This window comes from Pithys albifrons, chromosome 7 (genome assembly GCF_047495875.1).
Source record: "Pithys albifrons albifrons isolate INPA30051 chromosome 7, PitAlb_v1, whole genome shotgun sequence".
In the NCBI taxonomy this organism is placed as follows: domain Eukaryota; kingdom Metazoa; phylum Chordata; class Aves; order Passeriformes; family Thamnophilidae; genus Pithys; species Pithys albifrons.
The window spans coordinates 6,089,661-6,105,083 of record NC_092464.1 but is presented as its reverse complement, the minus strand read 5'-3'; the positions used below and the strand labels follow the sequence as shown (position 1 = coordinate 6,105,083).

The 15,423-nt window shown below is 37.9% G+C and overlaps 1 protein-coding gene across 1 annotated transcript in view; it reads right to left on the bottom strand.

The window, feature by feature from the left end:
* LOC139674382 (sodium channel protein type 5 subunit alpha-like) overlaps positions 1-14,670 on the bottom strand; it is a 32,389-nt gene extending 17,719 nt beyond the window's left edge. The window contains exons 1-12 of the mRNA XM_071560646.1: positions 14,416-14,670; positions 13,359-13,473; positions 11,677-11,791; positions 9,983-10,111; positions 9,154-9,245; positions 7,882-8,085; positions 5,321-5,378; positions 4,682-4,823; positions 4,001-4,198; positions 2,769-2,951; positions 1,831-2,229; positions 979-1,105 (exon numbers count right to left, since the gene is read on the bottom strand). Of these exons, the coding sequence (XP_071416747.1) occupies positions 979-1,105; positions 1,831-2,229; positions 2,769-2,951; positions 4,001-4,198; positions 4,682-4,823; positions 5,321-5,378; positions 7,882-8,085; positions 9,154-9,245; positions 9,983-10,111; positions 11,677-11,791; positions 13,359-13,473; positions 14,416-14,670 (2,017 nt within the window). The remainder of the gene's footprint in view (positions 1-978; positions 1,106-1,830; positions 2,230-2,768; positions 2,952-4,000; positions 4,199-4,681; positions 4,824-5,320; positions 5,379-7,881; positions 8,086-9,153; positions 9,246-9,982; positions 10,112-11,676; positions 11,792-13,358; positions 13,474-14,415) is intronic.
* Between the last annotated feature and the right edge of the window lie 753 nt (positions 14,671-15,423).

Sequence of the window (15,423 nt, the reverse complement as noted above, 5' to 3'; positions counted from 1 at the left end):
ACCATGGATGCAGCAGAACTGGTGTTTAGGTCCCAGTAAAGACCTTTCCTGATGCCTGTTCTTGGGCTAATCTACGGCCACTCAGAGCTACAAATCCTGTTCCATCCCAGTTCACAGCTGTGCAACAAAACACAGATCTTTGATGAATTGTACTGCAAAGCAAAGCTCAGCTGGATGTGCTGCAACTGTGATTCTCCCAAGAAATTTTTTTTTTTAAATTAAGAGACCTTCCTGCCACAGTGATATCCCCTACTAAATCCCATACTTGTGGTCTAAGAACTGGTGGTAACTCTCTCCAACAGAAACAGAATAAAACAAACATCATCCTGAACAACTTAGACAGAAATTTTTCAGGAAGACCTGTAACAAGACTATCAGTCATCAAAATTACTGTCACTGAGTAATACACACACCGAAAAAACAAAGAAAACCAAACCAACAAAAAAAAAAAAACCAAAAGCCAAAACAACAACAACCACCAACAAAAAAAACACACACACACACAAAAAAAAACAACAACCAAAACCATGAAAAGGTAAGTTAAAGAAATAAAACCTTTAGGGTAAATAGTCAAAATATGGGAATTGCCACAACTCATATTAATTGCATAATCTTATTAATTGTTGTATTCTGCATGCCTGAGTGTTTGCCAGTGACATAGCAGAAATTACAGGATCAGTAGGAAAAAATAGTGTTCCAACCCTGCAGGTCAGATGCTAAAGAAAATTCTTGCACCCACCCTCACTCCAACCCCCTTCACTGTCTGTCCTACAAAATGAGCTTTTATAATAGGCAAAGGATGTGTTTCAGTACATAAAGACTGTGTGATAATGCATTTTTTCCTAAAAAGAGCCAGATTAACAATGAAATTCCTAACCACACACCTACAATTTTCTGTTAACCTTTAAGAAATGTATTTTGCTCTTTCATGGTTGCATTACTTTAGGACTGAAATAAACATTATGAGGAACCACTTACCCTCCAAGACACTGGTAATTATGCTGACTACACTTGCTGCCCTTTGTCTCTGAAGAGCCTCATTAAAGTACTCCACTGACAGATGAGGAGGTAAATGCACCATGCTGCTCTCATCATGTACAGCTGGCTGCTCAAAGAAGTAAACATGATTAGGGAGATACCACAGGAATGAAATGAAGTAGGATGTGATGATGGGTAGCTATGAGAGTTAATAGGAACAATGACACGCAGCCAGATAAATGTACCTTTTACAAGATGCAATAGATGCTGAGAATGAAGGACCTACTCTTCAGTAACAGAGCTGTAGTAAATGGATCCTGCAAGGATGTAATGGCAACAGGGCAGGCACAGACCTTGGAAATAAGTGTATGAAGGGAAATAGGCCTAGGAAATATTCAAGAGACTAATGGAATAGGAGAAAGGTGAGGGATAAAAGGTAGAAAAGCAACTCTACTCATTTGGAGAGCTTGCAGAAAAAGCTGCTGCATGATACTAAAGGTGATAAGGAGGAAAAAAATGACATGTACTGCTCAAAATTAACCCCCTGGACAGGGTTTGGGACAGAAAGACTCTTTCGTTACTTGTAATTTCAGCACTAGGAACCTTTAAAACTGTATTAGTACAATTAATCAATAGCAGAAATATCAGGTTTATAGCAGGAATGCCAAAGTCTAGTTTTCAGGACCTCATCAGACTATTAAAAACCAGTTTCTACTGACAACCAGTACACTTCAGTTCGTATCACTGTTTACTGTTACACTGAAACTCTTCAGACAAAAACAAAAAAACTCTGCCACTGATAAATAAACCATAATATGAAGTATATATTTAAAATAACATCTTTTTCCTTACCAGATCTCCCTTTCCTGAGTCTTCCATCAGTGGTGGAAGCGTTAATCCTTCAGAAGGCACCAGATCTTGGCTGTGCACCCTGCTGCTTCCTCCTCCCAGCCCCAAAATCACACCATGGTGGTCCTCTGTGTTCGCCCACCTGCTCTGCACACAGTTCGGGGTAGGGGGGTGAGAGCTGTGGCTCATTTGGCTTTGCAGGCTGGAGCGTCGCCCCATCTGTGTGCCCGACAGGGACTGGCACCGGATTTTGTGTTCCCCAGCATGGTGGGTTTCCTCATCACCTAAATCCGTTCTGGAATCCACTTCTGCTGGAGGTGTTTGGAAGCTGAACACGCTCCCGTGGCTGAACCTGCGGCTCCCCTGGTTTGTGTTGGGACCATACACCAGGCCAAGGAGAGACTAAAAGCCCAGGAAAAGCAATAAAGAGAGAACAGCATAATATCACAGAGAAAATCTGGGGAAGCAGTAAATGTTTAGAGTTTCACAACATTTACTTTCAACCATTGCAAGTCCAAAGCCTTATTTGATATATATTTTTCTTGAAAGGATTTGTTTATACTTTAAAAGGCAGATAATAAAATCTTATCAGCTGTAGTGGCTGTTTTAGTGATAAGCTTTATATTTGTACTTTAAGTAAGAGATTTTATTAGACCATGATGGTATAAAAGCTAACTTCTAATAGTAATTCACTTTTTTTTATTTCTCAGTGTTAAAAAAATGTATTTTAACTATTGTAATTTTTTTCATCCTTTATTGATAGCATTTCCTTTCCAAATTAATTTTTACATCTAGTTCTTCTTTATCCCCCCCATTTTTTATTTTAAAGATGTAAGAGTGATCTGTTTTTTTAATGATATTTGGTTTATGCTTTCAAGCAATTAATTTTAGTATTAGAATCGGAAAAGCTGTAGGAATCTCAGATTCAGATAATAGATTACCAACTTTCGTTGACTGTCTGTGAACTGTGACTTGAAAAATTGTTCTTCATCTTCATTATCTTCTATCCCCAAGGACTTATTTCTCTTTTTCCTATTGCTTCTTTCTTTGATTTCTTTGGTTGACAGAGAAGAGGCTTCAAAGGAGCTAAGTGACAGGATATCAATTCCTTTAACACCCAGTGACTGAAATTAAAACAGAAACATGGATGATATTTTTGCTGGGTTCTTTGAATAAAAGCAGAAAGAAAATGCTTCTGTGCTCTATATTATTATTTCCTGTTAACAATTTGTGTTTCACCAAGCTCATTAAAAATCTTCCAGTGTGTGATAAGACTAAAAGAAAGAGCACAGAATTCCCCCAACATATGGAGCACTGAACAATTTGCTATTTGCAGTGTGTTCCATGATCACATGTACTGGGCCTGCCAGAGGCACAATAATCACATTACAGCTCCTCTTCTTCCATATGGCATATTTGCTTACAATAAAAATACTCAGTTTCAAAATAATGCAGTAGAATACGTTCTTTACCCAAAATAATTGCTCAAACCATATTAAAATTCCATCTAATCACACTGTGGCTGACTCTCCTTCCCATACTGTATTTAGGACAATATTGTCAAAACACAGGGGTATCTTGTTCTAGAAGCTTCTAAGCCATTTTTCCTACCAAGAGTCTTTTTATTCAACTACAATAAGTTTTGGCTCAGAGGTTAATGCAGTTGATTGGCAGAATTACTGTATAATTCTTTGCTCAGCAGACCACAGGGAAAAAATAAAAGAAAAAAAATTAAAAACAACAACTTTTTCTTTTGGAAGCTGTTGGGTGATGGAATTTTATATTTTCCAAATTTTTAATACCATTTTCTTAAATTAGCATCAGATTTTAAGGCTCTTTATCTACAGCAAAAGTCATTGCTTCACAGGAAAAATACACAGGTGAACAAGGAATTGTTCTGTAACTCTAGGAACCAGTACTTTCAATAAGTTATCACTTGCTCTTGTTTCCTTGAGTGATTACTATATACAGCTGTACACAGGGAGTGCTTTCTGTCTGGATGGGGCTCTGAGCATCCTGGTCCCATGGAAAGTTACCTCTCCATGGCAGGGGGGTTGGAACTAGAGGATCTTTTTCAACCCAAACCATTCTGTGTTCCTCTGTGATTCTGTGTTCCTGTGTGACTGACAATAGAACAAAGGCACTAATTCTTGCAAGAGAATAATTTACATACCTCTTGCTCCTTCTGTAGTAATTCCATGGCTTCCCGAAATGTCCTTTCCTTTGCCTCTGTTTCAGCAATAGTGGCCTTGTTCTGGTCTTCATATGCCATTGTTACTACAGCCAGAATCAAGTTGACTAGATAAAATGAGCCCAGAAAGATGACCATCATGAAGAAGACTATATACACCTTCCCAGAAGCTCTGAGGGTCTGCAAGTAACACACCCCAGAGATAAACATTACTACAAAAAAAAAACCAAATAGGCTTTCAGTGTGTCTCTGAAAGTCTTTAGAAGCACTGAGCTTCCTAGACACAATGCTCTGGGCAGCTTAAAGAGAATTAGACCTTCCTTGGCCCTTCTTCCCCCTCTTTCTCCCTCTTCCTACACCCTCATTGTGAATCACTGATCAGACATCCCATGAGAATAATCAATGAGGTATTTTTATGTTTTTGAAGGACAGCACAGAACCCTTTCAGCACTTAGTTTTAAGTCCCCAAACTAGCAGGGGAATAGGGCTGGGAAGCACTTCAGCATCCCTTTTCTGGGAATCACAGCTTGTGGGAAGGGAGAGGGGAGGATGTGGGGTTGATGACTCACTGCTATTGCTTTTATTTCAGGTTTCTTGTCCTCCCTACACATTTTCTTCTTCAGCTATTGAAAATCAGTTCTCAATTATGCACAAAGCTGGTACCTGTTGGTACAGACGCTCCCAGTAGTCCTGGGTCATCAGGCGGAATAAGGAAAGAAAAGCCCAGCCAAATGTATCAAAGCTGGTGAAACCATAATCAGGATTTGGACCAATTTTACAGCATATATAGCCTGGAGGACAAACCCTGGAAGCAATAACAAAAATGTGGAGCTCATTTAGCCATGCAGATTTCAGGGAAAACTTCAGTTTAAGTAATAATTCTGATTATGATTCAGCTCTGCATTTTCATTAGATTGCAAACCAAATTTCTCATCCAGGTGGTATTTGCTGGAAGGTGGGATGGAAAAAGCAGTACCCACAACACACAACAAAGTAACAGGACAGGCTAGAGTAGACCTCCATCCCAGGAGAGCTACCTCATCCCCTGCCCCCCACTACAAGGCAGCCACATCTCCCTCCAAAAGTTAAAGAGTCCAAAAGGAATTTAGACTGCAGGTTCATACTTCGTTCCCTACAACTACTACGTTATCTGACTGTTTACTGCACTTTCTTTTCTGTGTTCCTGTTTCTGCATTCAAGGAAAGCTTGGAATTTCTGCTTTTGTCTCACATGACTGAGCAAACACAGAAGCACTGAGGCAGACAAAACTTCCAAAGAAGAAATATTCTCAAGTGCACTTACCCAGCACCAGAACCACACAGCAAAATATCTACGGTGCCATTTTTCTTAGCAAAGTCATCTATTAAAAAGAAAAAAAAAGAAAATAAAAACACATTTGAACCAGACAACTGAAGCACTTTCTAGACTGAATCTGCTAGCATTGAATATAAGCAGTGATGAGTAACCAGTGACCTATAAGTGTATGTGTACACAACACACATTTTCCATGCTCACATTAAGTACACCAGATTGCAGGATGCCCCAGTTCATTTATAAACATGCATATTTGTATGCACAACTTTCCAGACTGAAGGCAGTGCTTGAATATGGAATTTTAAAAAATATAATCACTTTGGCTACATCTGCGTAAAGGAAATGAAGAATTGGAAGGCACAGGCTCAAACACAGTCGTAGAATCTTAGAGTGGTTTGGGTTGGAAGGGAGTGTAAAGCTCATCTCATGCCATGGGCAGAGACATCTTTCACTAGACCAAGTTGTCCCCAAGGCACATCCAGCCTGGCCTTGAACACTTCCAGGAATGGGACCTTTAAAGCTTCCCTGGGCAACCTGTGCCAGGGCCTCACCACTCTTCCTAATATCTAATCTAAATATTAAACCAATCCATGATCTGGTGACCATTAGCACAAACTCTGGCACAGTTCTGGCCCAGAGGAATTGCTCTTCTCCAGTGCAAACATCATTAGGAGTAGCACAGACCTGTTCTGTTTTCAATGAGCAATAAAAAATAAAGCCGTTTTGAGAAGAAGCAAAGATTGTTTCACTGTGTGCAGATCCACCACTGCGGAGCAAAACAGCAACTCCTAACCCTGCTTAGCTGGGAAATTAAGATTTCTCCATTAGGATGCTTGAGCTGTGCCTTCTTTGAACTCGTCTACTTCTCTCAGCCTTAGTTACTCTGATGCCTCAGCTATCAGCAGACTCAAAGAAAAAACTTAAGTGCTAAATAGCTAATTATCTCCATGAAGATGTGGGTTTATTATCCCAGGTGTAAGGGTGGCCTCATGTCTTCCTGGTGCATCTCAAACCTCAGCTGTGCTCATCAGGTAAGTCAGCATGATTCAGAGCCAACAGCAACCTTTGGTATCAGCTGTACCATGTAAACACTCTACAAAGGAATGAGTCACTATCTAGGCTGCTTTCCACACAAGTTTTGCTCAGCTATGATAGAAACTTTTTTTAAGAACATTCAGTGATTGAACTTTAGGGAATCATAATAGCATGTAGTTCTCCATGTTGGAAGTGGGAACTTCCCACAAAACCAGGACTAAAGCAGCCCATAAAAACATTTAAAAATTTATAGAAGACTGAGTTTAGTGCTGTAGATCCTAAATCCTATAGGAAAGTCACCTACTTTGCACTAAACCTGTCTGGGTCCTCTTACTCCTTTTGTTTCTCATTCCTTTTGGCATAGGATTTGAACAAGGCAAAGCTCGTGAAGCAAGACAGATTTTTAATTTCTTGAGCTCAACTTTCTCCAGGCCATTATACAGCTGCAGTGTTCTGCACTAAATCAATAATAAAATGTAGATGCTTTTGTTTCCTCTTTCTTCAGCACAGAAAACACAGCATTTGTAGCCAAACTTTGTCACATCAAGGGTCTCGTGAGGTTCTGTAGTCACTGCCAGGTTTCTTTTGAAGTTTGCTTTCAATTATGATTTTTATAATGTTCTGTGTGTGTTAAAAAGTTTCTTCTTATATGTAGTCTTTCAGTAGGTACAAGAAAAAAGTTTTTCCTCACAAATCTTTACTAAAAACACTTCTTCCCCTGGACTATGAAGTTATTGAACAAACCCTGTCTGAACAAATCTCCCACACAGATTGTGTACAAACAGCAACCCTTGGATGGCTTCTCATGTATTTCAACAGTTGCCCTGGGAGAATTCTTGTCTCTCTGTAACTGCTGCTGTGTCTGGACTCACTGGGGGAGACTTTCTTCAAAGATGAGCTTTCATCATATTTCAGGCATGGGCATTGGTTATTTTTGAGTCTATTTTTTCACATATACTGAGGCTTCTCCTTTAGCACAAGGCTTTTCCTTTCTGAATTGCATCTTACAGTTGTTCCTTTTGAGAATGTTTTGATGTCTTTGTTGATCTCTGCTCTGTGGTTCCACCACCAGCCTCAGTCAAGGTGTAACCATGAAAGATGAATAGGGTATATATCTTATATAAGACGTAAGATACTTATGATGTCAAGAAGAAAGCAATTTGACTGTTAAACAAATTCCTCTATTCTAAGACAGAGCTGTTCTCCCTGGGCAGGAAAATAAAGACAGGCTCTTCGGCATGTAGTAAAAGGTGAACTTCAGGGAATTACAACAGAGAATGAGCTAATGCATGTTTCAATTACTGTCATAAAACAGGGCTGGATATTACTGGAAAATTTAGAAGTGCTTTTCTTTTCTTAATGAAGGGAAGGAACGCATTCCTGGATGTCTGTGAGCTGCTCTGGGAAGAAAAAAGCCATCACCAGGTAGTTATCAAAATATCAATCACAACATCAACATAATTGGCAGCAGTGTCTGTATTACCACCTAAAAAAGAATTAAGGAGAAAAATTACCTGAATCATTAGCAAACATTTCATATGTTTCCCATGTTTTATTACGAAACTCTGTAGTGTTCTTGATACACTTTTGTCTGAGATTTCCCTTAAAAAGCTGGAGGCCAATGAGGGCAAAGACACTCAGGCAGAACACAGTCAGGATCATCACATTAGCAAGTTTCTTAACAGATTGGATAAGTGCTCCTACAATGATCTTGAGTCCTAAAAACACAACATAAAAGGGGGAAACAGGCTGAAAAGCAGATCCAGATATCATATTTGATTAGAGTTAAAATAATGCATAAAACCCAAACTACTCAAATTACAGGATAATGTGCAGTAAACATATTTTCAACTAGAGTTTAGATGAAAGGGACTAATATGAGAAAAATATTTTCTTCTTCATTTCATTGATCCTACAATTTTCAGAAATTCCTTTAATTTCTGCAAAATATTCATGTAAGGATGAGGAACCAGAGATAGTCTAGTTTTCCTAGTCCATAAAAAGTGATATGCATAATTTAAATTAAACTTCTGACACTGATAACTTGTGAAAATACTGTAAACAATACTGACTATAATGGGAAAGATGAGAAAGAGAAAATAGAGGCAACTCACTGGTTCTTAATTTTTATTTCATCATGAGAAAGAACCCATGGGCTTTAGAACTAAGGGAAAAGTGAAAAGGAAGCAGTTTTCCCTGGGATAGAATCACAAAATTGTTAAGGTTGGAAAGACCTAAGATAATCATCGAGTCCAATCCTTCCCCCAGCACTGCCATGTTCACCATTAAACCCTGTCCCCATGTGCCAAATGCACATGGTTTTTGAACACTCTCAGAGATGGTGATTCCACCACTTCCCTGGGCAGCCTGTTCCGGTGTCTGACCACCCTTTCAGTGAAGGAATTTTTCCTAAAATCCAATCCAAACCTCTCCTAGCACAGATTGATGATGTAAGATGATTAACAGCAAAGTCATTTCAATCTCCAGTTAATTCTGCTGAACCAAAACACACAGATCAGCTGGCAGGACATTCTGTAAAACTGACATTATAAAGTCTTAACAGTTTTTAAAAGCATAATGAAAATAAAATACATGCAAGATTCTTTTTAACACTATATTCGTCCTGACTGTGACATGTGAACCAAGACAAGGTTTGTGTCTACAAAGTCACCAGCATCTGAAATCCATAAAAGATACAGGAAAAAAAAAGATAGAAACCAACATTTTAAATGAGCAATGAACGAGTTTTAAGTAGCAGAAAACATTCAGCAAATAAGACTTCTTACCTGGGACTACTGATATGGTTTTTAATGCTCTCAGAACCCTGAAAGTCCGAAGGACTGACACACTCCCCAGGGCACTAAATGCTCCCACATATCTGTAAAGTCCATATGTGATATTTCAGGGGGTTGAACAGGGCAAACAGGGCAGTTATTTTACAGTGGTCATTCTTGAATGTCAATCCTTCCAAGAGTATTTTAAGTATAAAAAGTCTACCTGTCAAGAATTCCTCTGAAGACTTACACAACAGAAACCCAATTCGTGATTTTTATAGTTTCTACTTGAGGTGTCTCTTGGCTTGTGCACAGCAGCTTTTGTGCCAGCATCTTAATATATCCTTCATTTAGTATATAAACAAAGATTACACTCAAAAATATTAATTTCAGGTTTAAATGCTGGCTGAAACCTCACTAATCAACAGAAAATGAAGCTCAAACTGTGATTTTTGGAGATAGAGCTCAAATTTAATCCACTGTACTGGTGTCTATAACCATCATTCTATTTGCAAAATCATAGTTTCATTCACAGGATCAGTATGTTTATTTATGCCCAGCTAAGACATTTCACTGGTCTAAACACATGCAGTGACATCCACCCACCACTGGATACATCTTGCTCTGCACAGCTCAATTCCATTCTTGAGAGACTAAAATGTTGTTGTATTACAGTGAGTGATTAACAAGGGGAAAAGTCAACATTCTAGACAGTTTCAGGTGCAATTAGGAGCCATGAGTTGATTTTTGTACCACAGACAGCCTTTTGCACCACAGCAGTGAGAGCTCCAAGCACAGAGAGCCAAGGCAGGTAATCCATATTTTATGTGTTCCCACTTACGCCATAACGATAACGCTGAAGTCCAACCAGTTCCAGGGATCTCGAAGGAAAGTGAATTCATTTAGACAGAATCCTCTTGCCAATATTTTTATCAATGATTCAAAAGTGTAAATGCCAGTGAAAGTAAATCTAAGGAAGGGAGAAAAGTGCCACAGGAAAAGAGCAATATTAGCACTCAGTGGAACAGACACTCTCAGACTATTTAATATCTAGGCCAGCAAACCAAGGCAGTGCTGGAGAGAACACAGACTGCTGTTGATTTTGGTGTATTCCAGCAGAATCTGGCTCAAATGGAGCTGGAGACAGCAGCTGACTGCAACCTGGACCTGACTATTAACATGCAACTTTTTGCAGATTCAAAAAACTTTTTTCCCAAACTCTTTCATGTGAGTCCCCATAATTTCAGAAACACAAAACTTCCGGCTACAAGCTAAAACAAAGATCAAAATTTGTATCTTCCTCTGGTTTCAAGTGTCCAAGTGAACGTGTGATACGTTGTGTGTTATTTACTTTGGGCACACAGCATCCTTTTCTGTGCAGAACATTTAAAACACTTAGAGGAAAACAAGAGTAGAGGGGTTTCAATTTAAGATGGCAATTATTCTTATTAACGAAAAATTACCAGTAAAAGCTCTTCTGGACTTAACTGAGTGCACTTACAATTTCAAGGCAGCAGTCTCCCTACAGAATTCAAAAGGCATTCATTTGATAGTCAGCAAATGCACTAAGAAATTATATGGATGTAGTACTTCCCTTTTCATTTGAAAAGAATTATTCTGAGATTATTCTTGAAATGCTTTGAATGGTAGTTGATGCCAACAGCAGATTCAACTCTGATGTAATCTTTAATTCTCTCACAGGTAGAGAAGTATCTCAGCATCTTCTGGAGATCTGTATATCAATGCCATGCAGAGCTTTGTCCTGATTGCATGAGAATTTGTCATTCCCAGTTGTTTCAGTGTAATGTAACATGAGACAGTAAAAAATAATTTTAGATGAGTGTTTGGAACTAAGTCTTTGGGAATATTTTCATTAATGTTAAGTGTTACAATTATCATTATTTGCATTCTTTTTTTTAAGTGAAAAAATGAGAGCTGAAATATTTTTTTAAAAATTTTAAAAATGGGATAATACATTTTAAGAAGGACTACAAAGGTACAGATTTATTGTTGCTTAACACTACAAGTGTTGACAACAATGAAGAAAAGAATTTTACTTTCTAACACAGTCCTGCAGGACAAGAGTGTCTAACAGAATATTTTATTAAATTAAAATTCAGCATTTCAATACACTAAGAAAGAATTTTAAAAGACAGCAGCTTTCCATGTGCTTCATCAGTATCAGTAAAAATGGGAAATGCATCTCGACAGAGAGCAAATAATTACTGAGTCACTTCAGAAAGTGGTAAAACAAACTGGAGCAGTAGACCAGACATGAAACCAGTTCAACAGTGGAACTTTATCTATGCTTATTCTCTCCTATAACACCAAAATTATTATAAATATTTGGTTTACAAACAAAAATACTCAAATTCTAAAAAAAATAAATTTAAAATATATATATATCAAGTTCTAACCCAGGCAACTTTCCTTTTAAATCTCCCATAAACCATCTTGAGTGAAAGAGGCAAGATGAGCCTCAATAATTCAATATCACTAAAAAATGAAGAAATATACATACCCACAGATACTTACTCGACATACTTGAGTATGTTTGACGAATTAGATGAAGTCTTTGCAGACTCAGTCAGAGCCATGAATACACAATTAGTTATAATGGTGCACATGATAAACAAAGTGAATAATGTAAGTCACAGGAGTGAAGGCAAAGAATATGACATTGATTCCGAAATATAACTAGAGGTTCTATCAGTCATAGATATAGTATCTGGCTTTTTCCTTGAAGCAAATGTAAGGACAGCAGAAACAGGTATTTATTGATTTTGAGTTGTGCTAGATGACAACACATTACTGTCATTATTCATGGACTTCAGGTGTGCTGCTCTAAGCATTGCAAACCTGGTAAAAGGATCCTCAAGCACTCTAAAAGTGGGAGGAAGAATGAAATTTTAATCTCATGTTATAGCACAGAAGTTAAAAACTTACACAAAGTCACACAGATGGAGCCCAAACCTGACTCTAAACAAGCAAAGCTGTTCTCCTCTGAAGGGACAGGACGAAGACTGCCAGGATACTCACAGATGTTTCAAATCACCCAAGATGAACATGTTTAGCCCAGTGTTATGGCTGCCCAGCTGCCCTCTGGGACCTGCTGACTACAGGGTATCAACAAGAACTTGGGCTACCTCAGCTGTAGACACCTAAGCTCAAGCACCTGGCTCTGGAGCTGGATCTCATGCCTTGTGCCATACCACACATTTTGGCAATCCAGCAGGTAGAATTGCATGGGAAAGACACCTGGCTTTTCCATTATCTATCCTCTCCACACCCACAAAACAAAACAAAAGAAACAAATACAATTCCTGACTTTATCTCTAGGCATGGTTAAACAGTCACAAGGAGCTGGACCACTAGTGTTGAAATGCCAACATCATCCAAATTCTGGGGAGGGAAAGCCTCAGATGAGAGGCATCCCTCTTCCAGAGATGTCTGTACACTGCCACAGCAACAACTTCAGACTCATTGCAGTTTCCTCAGCACCACAGAGTCAGGAGATGGATGAAAACCTGTAACCCACACAGGGACACCACAGACTGCTCTGATTCAGCCCCAAGCAACATCATCATTGCTTTGGTCTCAATCCCCAGTGCCAAACTAGAGAAATAGTGACTCCCATCCCTATATTTGACCTCTGAGGTGGGATCTATATAACCTTTATATTCCAAAGGTATTATGTTCCTTACTTTTGTATACCAAAGGTATATTTTTTTGTCTTATTTCCCAAAGAAACTGAATTTACATATTTTTTTCTTTCTGTGTGTTTTCTATGCATGCCTGCCTGTCTCACCCTTCTCTTTTAAAACTGGCCAATCCTTGATCAGCTCTGGCAGGTGAATGAATTTAATTCTTACATTTGGGTAAACAGTAGATAAGAAAGAGGGTAGAAATCTTATTACTAATCTTTTCACTGGGAAAGGATTCAGCATGAGATGCTTGGATACATCAGGAAATCAGTATCAAAGCTTAGTATCAAAACAAAAATCTGTAGAAAAACAGGCTCATAAGCCAAATACTTATAAAACTATTTATTTCCAAGTAGGACAGGAGCACCAAAAAATAATAATATCTAAGGCAATTCATAATATAAAAACACTCTGTAGAGAGGAAAAGACCAAATTCATTCAGTGCTCTAAAACACAAAGGCATAGAATTACACAGAGTTTTATAATCAAAAAGAGTTAAGAAAGGATATGAATGAACCAAAATTTTAATTGCCAATCTTCGTATTGGATGGAAAGGGCTGAGGATCCACAGGGCACGTGTAGCAGTAAATCTGAAGATTGTTTTCTTTTTGTTTAGCACTATGAAAACCTTTTAAAAAATAAAAAAACAACAACAATTTTTTGGAGAACATACTTTTGTGCAAGAGTTTGAATGTCACTGTAGTCTGTTTGGTTAACTGGAAAGATTCTGTATTACTTTGCTATCTTTTCATCAGAAACTGATGAAAAAGTTAATACCTATTAATTCTTAGCATGAACTTCTCTTCTAAACCTTGGGATTTGTGAAAAACAGTGCATGGAACTAATCTTACTTATTTTTCTCTTAATATGGAATGAACCTCTCATTGAGTCAAGATATACAAAGGCGGAAGAACTGCACCCTATCCACTAATGTTGACAGTGACACTCTGGCTCTTAGACTGTAGAAATTAGTTCAAAGTTTTAAGCATTTCTCAAGCAAGCATAATTTCCAATGGATTTGTTCCCATTTCTCTTTTCATTATTGAAAATCATATTCTTCAATATGTCATGACATATAGGGCTGAATAGGAAGTTTTTAAGGATTCATCAGGAATTGTTTTAAAATAATTTTTATACTCAGATATTAATTATTGTACACATAAGTGTAACATAAGCATTGAGACAGAGTGACAGAAATGGTTTCAAACTATGGAACTTAAAAAAATATACAAAAATGTTATAATTTCTTGTAGATCTGACTCAAAAACCCCTTTTCTTCCTTTGTCAATTTTTTTCTGCTTCCATTCTGATTCAAATATTAATAACTTCCATATTATTGAATTCATATAATTCAAGATTAGGCTTTATTTTTAAAGATTGCAGCATGTCACTCAGCTGTGCCAACTGCATGCATTATTTAACCCAGGAAAGGATGATGGTTTTTCTGAAGGGATGAAAGCAAAACTCTGATGGATCATTCACATAAACATTTCTTGGCAATACAATAAATTCAATTAGATCAAATTAAATTAATTAAAATAAAAATCCGAGCATCTTGGCTGGCTCTAACCTTGTGATCTTTGTAATATGGGTCAAGATCCTCCAGTGGTTCCCCAATGAGCTCTGGAGGAGGATTTCCATAGAGAGCTGGTAACTTCTGGAAAGCTTTTAGGTCCAGCTGAGGACGTTGTTTCTCCTCAGATTTCTGCTCTGTAGTATTTCTTTGACAAATCTTCTTGGCTGCAATCCTCTTCCTGATGGCAGCCAAGGATTCCTGAGTGAACTTACGGAAGTTGTTGGTCCCAGGTAGTAAGAATTCAGCCATTTTTCATTCCCCTCTTCCTGCCACTAATTCTGTCCAAATGATAGAAATAGGTAGAAACAAAGTAACTCCAAAACAGGTAAGTTATGGAAAATAAACAACTGGTTGCCCATGCATTGCTGATAACATCAAATTTCTGAACCATCAACTTCTAAACATAATTAAAAAATAAGATATGGTCAACGCCATTTTCAGGGAAAAGTCTGTTCAATTTTTGTTTTAATTATATGTAATGATAGGACCTTTAAAAAATTAAGAGTCTGTTTGGAGAACTTCTTTTAAGATATCTGTTGTGCTGAATGTTTTGGAGCTGTTGTTCAAGAGAAAAAAAAAGATACTAGTTTAACTCAGTATTTGGAAGTAGGACAGCAAACCCCATCAAACTGCAACATGTCAGCAACAGGAGGACCAAGTATTAAATTAACTAGTGCAGATGTAAATACTCAAGTGGAAATCCCATCCTGGTGGAGTCAGCACTGCAATGAGCAGTGTTCAAGGATCAGAAGATTTAACCCATGACCCATGGAGTCAGTACTGACTGACATGGGGGACAGAAATGCTTGATCTGACAAAGTCTGTATTTTATGCCAACTTGTCAGAATGAAAAAAGTGACATTGCATTAGAAAATTACTTTGTATTTTTAATGAAGAAATCTGGTTGGTTTTTGGATAGAATTTTTCAATAAATGCTACCAGAGTCCCTACTCCATAAGGAGATTTCTCCAAAATATTTCCCTTGATTATGACCTTTGGGAA